Here is a 12819-nt window from a genome sequence, read left to right on the forward strand (position 1 = left end):
ACCCCCTCAAAAGCACTCCCACGCACACATTTCATTAAATCGATTTGGTTTTTTTTATTGGTTTTGTCGGTTTTGCTAAACAATTCCTACACACAAGTGCGATCCCCGAACAGGAGAGTTTTGTTTATTTGATGGAGTGTTTAACCATTTATTTAAAGCGTTTATCATGATGGGCAATGTATATTATATGCTTTACACTACTACTCAGCGAATGAAATGTGTAACATAACGAAAACACGATTACTGTTAGCAAATAATTACAATAAACCATCATATTTGTTAGCTTACATACTCGCGAAAACACACACACAGACTAGCGCGGTTGGTGGACCTTTTTTTTTTGTTTAGTCAACTGCAAATTAGTTAAACAACGTGAATGTGCCACAGAAAACGCACGACACCAACCGGTGCCATATTTACCGATCGAAAACAGTGGAACCAACACACGACATCTACAGTACACCAGCGTAGGATATTCTGAAAACGGTAAACAAAGACACAGCACAATTTGAAATGGAACGAAGTTAATAGTAACAACAATAAGAACAAAAGCAAATGTTCAAGCGCTTCCAAATGGTGTCACAATAGTTTATTTTCAAATATACAAAATATATAAAATGGTGTATAAAATGTTTGTTTTGCTTTTCATCTTTATTTATGAATGTAGTCTGTATAGTAGGTATATGCGCGCAATATATATATTATAAATGTTTTAAAAAACGGTTTAGCAAAACTCTATGCCTTGTGTTATATAGATACTAATAGGATTCAAAAAGGTCTCTGCTTCTAGCTTTGTTAGCATGTTTGTTTGACTGGTGCGTCGTTAGCGTTCAAATTTAGAATACTGTATGCATATTGCTTTCATATTTGTTTTGTTATCATTTTAGCGGTGTGTTGCTATCACGGTTCTGCTTACGAACGAACAGTTACGGTTACTACACGTTGGCTTATTCTAGCGAAAACGCCCAACACAGGCGCCCACTTGAAATCTCTCAGCATTGTGTCGTTCTGTACTGGATACCTGCAAAAACGGATGATGAAGATGTACAAAAACCAACAGGGGGAGGGGAAAGTGGTAGTGAAAGAGAGAAAGAGAAAGAGACAACATAGAAAGAAACACGGTCCACAAGACATTAAAAAGGGTATTATGAAAAAAGCACAAATAGAAAGAAAGCAAATTGAAAAACACAGAAAACAAACATACAAAGTATAGAACATACAAAAAGAAGGACAAAAGAACTGTGAACCTCATTTGAAATGATGACTGAATTTTAAGTTTGGATTTCTTTGTAACACAATCCACATCCAAACCAATCGAGAAATAAATTATGGTTGAAAGTAAATTGTTAAAAAAGATCGCCTTCGGAATATTAAAAAAAAAAAAACAAAATAAATAATTAAACGACGTAACGTAACATATAAATTAAAAAAAACGGAACTCAAACGAGACCTGCACAAAGCTATACAATGTGAGGTAGGTTATGGTACAGCTCGACGAACGGAGGAAAAAACCAGGATGGAGTCAAAGCATTGTAAAATGTGGGGGGGAGGGGGGAAAATGGGTACAAAGGTATGCGAGATGAATATCTGTGCGGTATGATGATCAGACACCCTTCGACAGCGAACGAACTGGTAGGCGGGCAAGCTTACTTCTGCTGCTAAAGAAAAGCTCCAGGCATGTACTAGTGGTAAAAGCATACTCAAAGTGAACCAATTCCGTATGTTAGTAGCCCTGCAACAAAGAAAGAAGTACCATTACCAACACTTGCCACAACCGAAACTCTAATACGCAAAATACGCAAATGGTGGGTGAATGGGTGCGAAAAGGATTGCACAAACCAGCTGCTTACTCTTCCCATTGTGTGATGTGATGTTACCAAAAGCAAGAGGAAAGAAAAAACAAAGTCCGAAAAAGTTTGCTTACCATCGGGAGCACCACGAATGTTAACGTAGTCCGCTTCATCGAGCCCATCGGTCATCACCACGCCCGGTGGTCGGTCTGTGCTCGAAAATGTCACCCGGCGCAGGGTGGAGGGTGCCGAGGTTTGTACCGATCTTACGCTCCGGTCATCTCCTCCGCCCACATTCATCTGTACCATCTTTTTGTTGACAAACGCGTAGATATTCTCGATGTTGCGCTCGTGCTGATTCTGACGCCCCGTAACGATAGGCTGGCTGTTGGAAGGATGGTAGTGCATTGGGGCAGCCGGAACGGCGGTTACGGCCCGCGTATAGCGGCCCGTGCCGTACTGATTCGTCGGAGCGAGCGGTCGTGGCGTGTTTAAGCTTTGAACGCGCTGCACCCGTTGCCGTTCGATCGGGAATGTTCCGCTGGGCACGAGTTTCGTCGTGCCGGGCGTACCGTTGCTGCTCTGGTAGGTCGGTTCGGTATGGTTCGAATTCACGCTCGTTTTGCTGCTGTTTCGTATCGATCGGCGACAGAAGTCGTAGATCCGGTGAAGGATTTGCTCACGATCGAGTACGTCCGAGGCGCGGCGCACCGGCGTGGACTGGGTGGACAGTGGGGAGGACACGTACACCGGTCTCAGGCGACCGTACGTACCACCGTTGCTGCCCGTACCCGCTACGCCCTCCTGCATGCTACTGTACGAGCGGCGATCCTGGGGATGCCAACGGTTCAGCTGCGTGTTGCTAAGGTAACCGATTTTACCGTAAACCAGCTCGCTGCGGCGCAAATTATCCGGCGTCTGCTCGTAAATATGATAGCCGTTGTCTACCGCTGACCGGAAGCCAGAATCTACCTCATCCTGCACCATCATCGGCAGCTCGCGCAACGGTTCCGAGTAGAGGGGTGCTACCGTGTGCGTCGATCCGCCACCGTAAAACCGTGCCGCATCTGGTCGCTGACGGATGAACTTATAGGCGGCCGCCGGAGGCGGTTGTGGCGGCGACTGCACCATCCCAACTGGTGGCTGCCCCGGGTGCGGGACGGCAACGGCACCCTGCCAGCTGCCGGGCCGTTGCTGCGCCGCCGGCACTATCTGGTGGTTGGTGGGTATGATTTGACTGTTGTTGGGCCCACCGTTTGCCGCTAGATTGACCTGCACGCCGGCATTCCTCATCGGACGCTTGAGCGAGTCGACCGACGACACCGATCTGTTGGCAAAGTGTGTGCGCAGCTTCGGCCGTTCGAACTCGTTCACCGAGGCGGGACGGCGAACGGGAGCGGCCACTGTTTCACCCTGCCCGTCTACCAACTGTTTAAAATTAACCTTTGGTTTAACATCCGCTGTCGCAGCGGATCGTCTATTGAGCGAACCGTTAAAGCTGCCGAAGCGCATCGGGAGCTGAGAGCGAGGAGTCAGGCGCCCCTGTTGCGAGCTTAGAAGCACGGGCGTAGAGGACCGGGCAAATACCGCCGAGTAGGCCGGCTCATTTGGCGTTTTGGGCGTGAACAGCCCGTTGCTCTGGAAGAGCCGCGCGAGCACCGAGGGTTTGGCCTGCTGCAGCCGGGCCGGTGTACTGCTGGTCGAGATTGCTGACAGTCGAATGCTCTTGCCGACCGATTCCGTCGACTCCGCCGGCCCACTGACGCGCTGGGAACCTTCGATAGCTTTCGGCTTGGCCAGCACCAGGGAGAGTCCCTTGCTTTGCAGGTACTTCCGAAAGTCGGCACTTTTTACCGTGTTGGAGAACGATTTCTTCACATCCTCGGCAAAGGTCGACTTTCGCCCATCAGGCTGATCCTTCTTGGCCGGTGAACCGTTCACCGACCCTTTGCACGCACTCACGGATTTCGACGGACTTTCGCGGCTTTGTACCGTCGATTCGGGCGTGTCTTGGCCAACCGTTTGATCGCTTCCGTCCTCGGTTCGCTCGGCGATCGTGTCTATATCGTCTTGCGACCCAAACTCCACCTTCCTGAACCGACTGTCGAACTTGAGCGCGTTCTGGACGACCTCATTCGAGTCGTACAGCGACTCTTCCGTCTCGGCCGAACCAATGCGCACCTTCACCTCCGCGTAGTCGTATCGTCTAGCACGCGGCACGGGTTTCGGGTTTCCGCCACGCGATGGTACGGTTTGCGGTGAGCGTTGCTGCCGTCTGCTGTTATTGTTTCGATCGCTCTGCTGCTGCCGCTGGTGTACCATGCGGGGGGCCGGAATTGGCGGTCTCACGCCCGGCGGTGACGATGTGGTACCCTCCACCACCACAACGTCCCGCACCTGTCGCCCCTTCGCCTTGAGCGCGTTCAGCTTTTGGATTACACTTTTATCATAATTGAGCTGCTTATCAGGATTTTTTATGTAGGTCTTCACATACTTGGACTGTCGCAGCACTTCCTCCTTCGTAATGAACACGTTATCGCTGTCAAGATCGGTGTCGGTATTATCGCCACCGTCGTCTTCGCCATCGTCATCATCATCGTCGATACTGGCAGCGTTACCGGGAAAAGTTTTATCGCGCACACTGTCCGTTTGGCGGTGTGCGGCACCGTATTGCTTCTCCAGCACGCTCCCCAGCTCGTCGGTTTTGAACGGGTTCTCTTTGTCCAATATTTCCTCACCTTCGATAAACTTGAGCAGCGTGTCGTCGGCAGTCGCGCTGCCCGCCGCTGCTGGGGTCGTAAATTGAACGCATTTTCGTTGCCTGTTCGTTATCGCTTCATGGTCATCCGGTCGGTTCAGCGGCGGCGGCAGCACCCTACTACTAGCACCGTTCGGTTCGGTCGGTTCTGTTTCTCGTTCTGTTTCACGTTTCACTTTCACATCCTCCACCACGGGTTGCCCCTTTTCGGCGAGCTGCCGCTGTTCGCGATGTTCTGGCTCAACGGGTGATGATGGTGCGGTCTCCGGTTTTGCGCAGTTTAATGGCGGGGACACAGCTGTACGTGGTGTGTCATCGTCGGACATTTTCTCACTCGTCAGTATCGTGCACAGATTCTCTGCGGGAAAACGCCAGCACGGCCAGGTACAAATCGGTTAGGTAAGTATTTTGCACCATCGAGGAAATCAATAAATCTCGGCCGCACCACACCACGCTTGCTAGTGAGAGGCTTCCAGGGCTTACCTTTACTTTGCGTAATGTGCGTCCAGTGTGGCAGCGTCGGCAGTAAAGCTTAATCGCAAATCGCACGTACATTCTACACAAAACGGTGGGGAGCACTACGTTTTCCCTCCGGCACCGCTGGTCAGCATGGCGACGGCACCTTATCAGCAAGTAGAACGACGAGAAGTTTGCTAAAAGTCACACGAAAAATAAATAAACCATTTCCGATAACCGTCCGCCACCCACTTTGCTGCTATCTCTATCTGGCACCGTTTAACAAACACAGTTTCACAAACTCTCCTCACACGCGTCGCTTGCACGATTGCACAAGCGAACCTGCGCGGGCTCACACACACACCGAGACTAAAGCATCTGCCGCACAAAACACTTGTGACAGGGCTGTCAAACGCACGTGAGGTGCGGGAAACTTTTGATGCAACTAACTGTCCTTTTCTCGTCAATCGAGAATTCTAGCAAATTTCTGTTAAAAATTGAGTCATTTGCCAATTGTTGAACACTTAAGGGAACAGCCAACGTATTTCATATGGTTGAGATTGGTAAAGGCACAATATTATTCTAAATGTACCTAGAATATAACATTATTGTTAACAAATTGCATGTTTATTTTATTTTAGGGATAAAAAAGTGTAATGATGAATAATGGCAAGAAATACTGATTTTAAAACCTATTCAAAAATACATTTTGCACACTTACTAAAACTCCAAATTTTATAATTGCTCTTATATAGTGCATTGCTCTTTACATACAATTATTGCCCACTTTCCAATACACTGAATTAGACAAAAACGAGCACTGAAATGGATGCTTTTCTATTTTGAATTTTGTTACCAAATAGTGAGAATTAACTATATTTCTAAGATTTCAATTAAACTATACACTTTAAGTGGTGCATATGGCGAAATAAACCTTATTTTGCGAGTCATTTTCTTAGCTGTTTAGCTATGAATTCAATTTGTTCATTCAAAAAGTGTGTTCATATAATTGGATGGTGTGCAGCAATTGGCAAATTACCCTAAATGTGCAGAATTATGAATCATAATTTATTGATTTATTTACTTAATATGTTATATCAATGTTTAATATTTAGCATCAAGATGCTAGAAACGTTTAAAATGAATTAAAGATTCATTTTTATACATTTGACGCCTCTGATTGGATTGGGTTGTGTGTGGAGGGGAAAAATCAACAAAGCAGGAGGAGAAACGTCAGAAAACCAAGGTTGCACACAGCCACGGTATGACACAATTGCAGCACAACGACCAATAGAGAAACGAAAAAAAAAAAAATACGACACGATATCGACGGTACTGCACACGTAGGGGGGAGACAGTGGGGTCGTCGTTATTAATTAATACCGCTCTGTTTACGTCATTTGCCATGGGGTACACAAGTACTGGCCACATACATACTGGGCATGCCAATTAGCGGCAATGTTTACGCCATCGTAGAATGTGCAGTGGAGCAGCAGATTGTTTCTTTCGTTTTGCTCAAGCAGAGGCAAAGACAACGCACGATCGAATCTTTTCTACATACGTTTGGCTTTACTGCATTAGTTTGATGATAGTATAAGATTGGCTAAAAGTTTTAATAAGGTTAACTTACAACATCGAACCTTTCCATTTTTTTAAATTCTCCTTTTAAATCCTGCTGATAATATTACTAGTAATTTTGTTCTACTCGAGATATATTCCTCACTACATATGGGCGAGAGCTAGTGCCAGTGCTTGGTAAATGGCAATGGGTGCCAAAATGCGTACGACAGGGCGTCGCACGGAAGTGTGGCCTACCACTCATCTTCAGTCATGTATTCAATTCGAGGGATTGAGGAGAAAAGTCATAGAAAGAATCACTGTTAATTGATCATATTGTCTCAAGTAATACTCTTGAAGTGGTTCCATCGGTTTCTTTTCTTGTAAATAAACTAATAGTGTTGATCTCTAAGATTTAAAAGTACCCTAGCAACGTTCCACCATTCCCCCCCTGATGCGCATACGCATACTACCTTTAAGCTGTTCCCAATCTATGTAAATTGCACCACTTTCGTCTTCAGAGTTTGAAACTCAACTTAGCTTGACAGTCTTGACAGAGGAATGTATCAACTAAAACCCTTAAAGTCCATCCCCATGGTAAAATAGAGGTCAATGGAATGGAATGGAATGGAATGTCTCTTGTCTAAGATCTAACAACTTGGCTTCCTTGGCTTTTTGTTTGCGCTTGGTGAATGATGACTAGAACCAGTTAAATATTGTTTCCTTTCCTATACCTCATAACCATTTCTTCCCACTCAGCTAGCCCTCCTGGGGATAGATAACCCGTTAAATCGCTAATAGTAATGGAAGAGTTGGAAATGTTGGGTCCATACATACTACTGCTACATTTGTCGTTTCGATAATGTTATCCCTTTAAAAGTCTTGTTAATGTTGTCTTGTGTTTTTGTTTCCATTTACCGTCTCTATAGTGAAATATCTTTTTTGCTACTCAAAACAACGATAGATTAGCTATGCGAAGACAACTGTACTGCATGCACTGCGCTACTACTAGAGAGTGAGAGGGAGAGAGCGATATTGATCGGAAGAAGTTAGAACATTCACTGTTCGGTAGAACTATACTAAACTGTTTTGGGGTAACAGCACTGCTGCTATCCGAAAACACAACGTTTTTCAACCATGTCTACGAACTGGATAAGTGTTTTGTAAAACAAACAAACAAACAAGACGCTATATACCTTGCTAACAATAATATGCGCTATGGCAATAAAACGGATATTTCGTACGCACGTGTTTTTGTACCGCGTGACTGTTTATCAAAACTTGGTAAATCTAATCGATAAAACCGCCAACGGCTTGGGTAAGCGCTCTGTCGGCGTGTATAGTACGCGTGATTCCTTGCCTGTTATTCCATGATCGTTGTTGGTTCGGGTTTTCCTCCCTTTCCGAGTCACATTGTGCTGCGCTTACCATTTAGATCGGTATATCACTGTGCGGTCCCGATGACAGCGCCATTTTCGAGAGGGTCGATAGCGAGCGTTGCGAGAAGCTCGAACAATCGGAAGAAGTTTCATTGAACAATTTGCGGAAGCTGGAGAGGGAAAAAAGAGAAACAAAACAATCATAAAACCAGACTCCGTAAGCGTGCAAGTGCGTTCGACGCCTTGCGCCATACTTACAACTTTCTTATGCCACTCTCGCTGCTCTTCTTCCACGGTGCATCTTCCGGCTCGTAAGGGAGTGGACCTTGCACCGGGAGGTCGCTGAAATCGGCCGCGGGTCCCTCATTGCTGGGTTCTTTGGCCAATGCGTTTGGTTTGCTGTGGTCGTTCTCTGTGCCCGTGCCGATTGCCTGGCATGTCATCAGCTCCTGCTCTAAATCGCTCACGCGAGCTTTCAACTCATTTCGATCGGTCAGCATCTCCTTCAGCTCGACCGTCGAGAACCGCGGCCGTTCGTCCTCGTTAACCCGGTTCGCCAAGTCTTCGTTTTCCTTTTCGGCCAGTCCGAGCTGCATCCGCAGTGCCTTGATCTCGTGATGCTGGTCTTGTATCTGGGCCAGAAAGTCGGCCCGTTCCTCGCACAGCGTAATGATCTGATTGTGCGAAAGCTTCTGCCGCCTGCGGCTTTCACTTACCACCTTCTTCAAGCGATCATTTTGGCTGGACAAGCTTTCGATTTCGGCCATCTTCTCGCACAGTTCCATCTCTTTGCGCTTCAGCTTCTCCTCCAGCTGGGAGAGCTTAATTTTGTGTTCCGATTTTTTTAACACACTGTCCGCCCCCGGCTCTAGCGCATCGGAATCGTTGGGAAAGCCACCGTTCGTGCCACCGTTCCGAGAGCGTTCGTCGCTCTGATTGGTGCTTTCACTTGCCGACTGGGCAATTCCTCGCTGCAGTTTACGGTTTTCTTCCTGCAGCTTATCGATCACCTGAAACAGCTCCTTCGCCTCGGTGCGCCATTGATCTTCAATCGCTTCCAGTTCCTACGTGGGAGACAGGTGAACAAAGGAAACATAACACCGATAGTGCATGCGGCCCCCGCCCGTCCTTATGCTCGGTTTGTAATGCTCACCTTTTCGTATCGCGAACGCGACGCAGCCTTCTGCTCCTTTTCGGCCTCCAGTTGGGCGATTTTCTCCTGCAGCTCTTGCAGGTTGCCATTTTCGCTTTCATTCTGGCAGATCAACGTTTCCATCAGCTCCAGCGCGTTGACCACTTTCGTAATCAGCCCAGACACTGCGTTTACTCCATTTGCATCGATGATTGTTTCAAACTCTTTCCCAATTTCCAACGCTAAATCGTACACGTCCACTACGCTAAACTTTTCCGCCACATTCATTTTGCTGTTTGACGATCGCGGGCTGCCAAAAATGTTTGATAACGGCTTCGTTTTCGCCACAGAATACGACCGATGCGTATCAATATGTGTTAATGCACAGGATTATTTTTTTCCTTGTGTTGTTGAAATGTATTTTTCCAGCAGCCAGAAATGACAAAAGAAAAGCCAAACGTCAGGGTGATGTCATTTGCACACTGGACGCAGGCAGCAGAACGATGGCCATATTTTCTCCTCCAATACTTAAGCAGCAATTACACGTGCATCAATCGTAGCAATGCAATAGAAAGAGTGTTGTGTGGCATCAGTGTCGTGTTTAGTAAACTTTTTTTTTGGTAATTATTGTTGTGTACTGTAACTATTCTGGTTTTGTTAGGTAAGTATAGTATAGAACAGGAGATATAGCTAACATAAGACCAAATTGGTTAGTGATAGAAGATTGAGATCGCTGCCAGACGCTGTGACTGCAGATTCATCCGTCTTTTCAGTAGTAATGGGTAATTCGGAGTGGAGCAGTGGATCAACTCCGACTCCGGTACTCAAAATATGAATCTGACTCAGCATTGCTATCAGATTCGACTCCGCATTTCCGGACGAATCCGCTTGAGTCCGATAGATTCCGGATCAGTCCGGATCGGTCCGGATGAGCCTGGATGAGTCCGGATGAGTTCGGATGAATCCGGTCGAGTCCGGACAAGTTTAGTTTGGCGATGCAATTCCAAACTCCCAAAAACGCTGTCTTTAATCATTCGGACCATTCGGATCATTCGGATGTAGGATTTAGAATAACAAATTTATTTCTATTTTCAATATTTATTTCTTGCAAAATTATATACATTTTCCATTGAAAAATGAACAAAAATCCGTATCAGTTATGGATCAATCCGGTCAAGTGCAGATCAGTCCGGATGAATCCGGATGAGTCTGAATGAGTTAGGAGTTTTTTTTCCATGCTTAGCAAGCAGCTCGTGGTTCTACCTTCGCTTCCACGATATATGTTCGACCGTACATCGCCAAAGGTGGCCCGAAAAATGTGCCACTTAAACATGCAAAAAGCGTTTGCATCCTCCGCTCGGATGGTCCAAGATCCGTCTCCATATGAACAGTTGGTGAAGACCAAAATATGTACAATGTCCTTACACAATGCGTCGCCGACATTCGCTGCTAATGGCATAGTCCGAAGTAACGACCTTCCCAAGAAAGCAGAATTCCTTTACCACCTCGAGATTGTCGCACTCAACTACGCTGCCTCCCAGTTGGGCCCTATCACGACTCAAAGGATGTACGCCATACACACCTTCGCAGTTGTCCTGCCGATTATATCGATGTCCTCCGCGAAACCAAGATATCGAAGAGACCGATAGAAGATCGTGCCACATATGTCGCTGTCTAATCCCTCGCTTCGAATGACACTTTCGAATGAACCTTGAGAGATTTGAACGATTCTGACATTAAGTTCGATACTCTCACCTTGTACTGCACTCCGTTCATGGTGGCGTCCAACAGGCGGATCAATTAACTAGGTAAGTGGTTCCGCTTCATGATGTTCTATACCCCCTTCCGATGTATGGTATCGTAGATGTCCTTGAAGTCGATGAACAGGTGATGAGTAGGAATTCGACGTTCTGGACACTTCTGCAGGATCCGCTGAAGAGTAAAAATCTATTTCGTGGTATATATTTGCCTCGAACAATTTTGGCAGGTGGTAGTGGTGGATTTGGCAGCTTGATTCCGGGCGACTATATTTGTAGAAAGGGACGTAAGTCTGCAGCACAGGATATGGGATATGATCTTATTGGAGATTTTGAGGACAGTGATGTTACGAAAATTCGAGCATTTCAGTCTGTCGCCCTTTCTTAAACATTTTTATTCTTAAATGACAGCCAACTTCCACTCCTCCGGTAGTTCTTCTTGCTCCTGGATTCTCACAATCCACCGAAGCACTACCACTAGTGATGGGCGTTTCGGAGCGCACCAACGGCTCCGGAGCCGGCTCCAGACTAACGGCTCCGGAGCCGGCTCCGGACTAACGGCTCCGGAGCCGGCTCCGCACCAACGGCTCCGGAGCCGACTCCGCACCAACGGCTCCGGAGCCGGCTCCGCACCAACGGCGCCGGAGCCGGCTCCGCACCAACGGCGCCGGAGCCGGCTCCGCACCAACGGCTCCGCAGCCGGCTCCGGACTAACGGCTCTACACTCACGGCTCCGTTCCAATGGCTGCGGAGCCGGCATCGGGCCCATCGTTCCGGAGCCGGCGACGAAACAACGGCTCCGGACCAACGGCTCCGCATTAACGGTTCAATAGAGACATCATTGTATGATAGCGTACAAAAAAATTAATATATATTCTCGCACGTGTGGAAGCTAACACACGATACGATTGCAGTATTGACATGCATGACGTTGTGTAGCATTCGTTAGTCTCGTCTTTCTTAACAATATTCAAAACTAATCGATATTTTGTTTGATAAATTCTTTTAAACATGACCTACTCCGCTATTGGGGGCCTTCACGATTCTAGTCAGTTTTTTGTATGGAGTTTGACAGTTGGAGACTGAAATCATATCATCACTCCATACAAAACCACACAAAAAACTAGCCTGCAATTTTCAGTCTAGATTATTCTAGCCTCAAAGCTCGAATTAGATTCGAGTAAATGCTCGAAAACACGGTGTTGTTTACATTTACCCCAAGGTGCATTAAAGAGATCTGATGATGGAATCTAGAATCAAAGCGTGTGTAGTCCAGGTACTCTCATAGCATTTTTTTTATAACCAAATTAGAATATCACTTTTTGACATGATGGGTGAAAAATTTTTTTCAAACAAGCTTTATTGAGGCTTGACAAATAATCAAAAAAACTCTTAAAACCTTCATTCAGAAGCAGAAGCGATTAAAATCAGCCTTTCAAATTCATACACCTTGAGATAAACCCACCTGTAGCGGAATTTGGGACCTTAAGCATATCAAGTTATAACTCACTAAAACGTGTTATTCAAAAGCCGATTTCAATCTCATAACCATTTTACATCTTCTCGTTGGAAATAATTACGTTTGTACCACTAGTGTATGTATTCCTACATGTCTTGAGTCACCAATGAACCCCTTTTCATCACAAACTGTATCGCAATATGGGTTGTTGCTGGTCTGTTTTTCCGGAGTAGAATCCGGAGTAGAAAAGCGCACCATACCGGTGAACGCTACAACAATGTTTACATTTTTGACAGCTCGCGCCTATGAAAGATGGTGGCACACTTGCCCCAAATAGAGATGGCTCTTTTGCCCCAAAAGTTGTTACTTTTTTGAAATTGAATATTTCAGTGACAAAAAGAAAGTTTTTTTCAACTAACCCCACAAAAAATTTCACGTTTTCTCAGCTATACGGTTGTGTAAATATTTTCTCGGTTGATTTTTCGCATGATTTTTTTGGTCAATATGAAATTCGGCTCAGTATACTTTGTC

General features: G+C 46.1%; 2 protein-coding genes across 4 annotated transcripts; both read right to left on the reverse strand.

Moving 5' to 3' along the window:
- Positions 1-556: 556 nt before the first annotated feature.
- LOC120897002 lies at positions 557-5339 on the reverse strand. Of its 3 annotated transcripts, XR_005738484.1 has the most exons (4): positions 5032-5339; positions 1925-4906; positions 1651-1732; positions 557-1021 (listed from the first exon to the last, which is right to left on the reverse strand). XR_005738484.1 is itself a non-coding variant. In XM_040301572.1 (3 exons), exons 2-3 carry the CDS (start codon positions 4872-4874, stop codon positions 1701-1703), a joined length of 2982 nt encoding a protein of 993 aa, XP_040157506.1. In that variant the 5' UTR covers positions 4875-4906; positions 5032-5339; the 3' UTR covers positions 557-1700. The 3 variants fall into 3 exon arrangements, 2 of the variants coding, with proteins under 2 accessions (XP_040157506.1, XP_040157507.1); XM_040301572.1 differs by having other exon boundaries at positions 557-1732; XM_040301573.1 differs by lacking the exon at positions 1651-1732 and having other exon boundaries at positions 5032-5338.
- Positions 5340-6548: 1209 nt separating this feature from the next.
- LOC120895719 (RILP-like protein homolog) lies at positions 6549-9522 on the reverse strand. Its single transcript, XM_040299287.1, has 3 exons — positions 9094-9522; positions 8199-9004; positions 6549-8110 (listed from the first exon to the last, which is right to left on the reverse strand). Exons 1-3 carry the CDS (start codon positions 9358-9360, stop codon positions 7993-7995), a joined length of 1191 nt encoding a protein of 396 aa, XP_040155221.1. The 5' UTR covers positions 9361-9522; the 3' UTR covers positions 6549-7992.
- Between the last annotated feature and the right edge of the window lie 3297 nt (positions 9523-12819).

The sequence above is a fragment of the Anopheles arabiensis genome, chromosome 2, assembly GCF_016920715.1.
Source record: "Anopheles arabiensis isolate DONGOLA chromosome 2, AaraD3, whole genome shotgun sequence".
In the NCBI taxonomy this organism is placed as follows: domain Eukaryota; kingdom Metazoa; phylum Arthropoda; class Insecta; order Diptera; family Culicidae; genus Anopheles; species Anopheles arabiensis.

Coding starts and splice junctions, on each gene's coding strand:
- LOC120897002 (XM_040301572.1), bottom strand. CDS start 4,874: ATGTCCGACGATGACACACCACGTACAGCTGTGTCCCCGCCATTAAAC. Junction 1,733..1,924: donor CATTCGTGGTGCTCCCGATG/GTAAGCAAACTT, acceptor TCTTTGTTGCAG/GGCTACTAACATACGGAATT.
- LOC120895719 (XM_040299287.1), bottom strand. CDS start 9,360: ATGAATGTGGCGGAAAAGTTTAGCGTAGTGGACGTGTACGATTTAGCG. Junction 9,005..9,093: donor CGCGTTCGCGATACGAAAAG/GTGAGCATTACA, acceptor TCTCCCACGTAG/GAACTGGAAGCGATTGAAGA. Junction 8,111..8,198: donor GAGAGTGGCATAAGAAAGTT/GTAAGTATGGCG, acceptor TTCCCTCTCCAG/CTTCCGCAAATTGTTCAATG.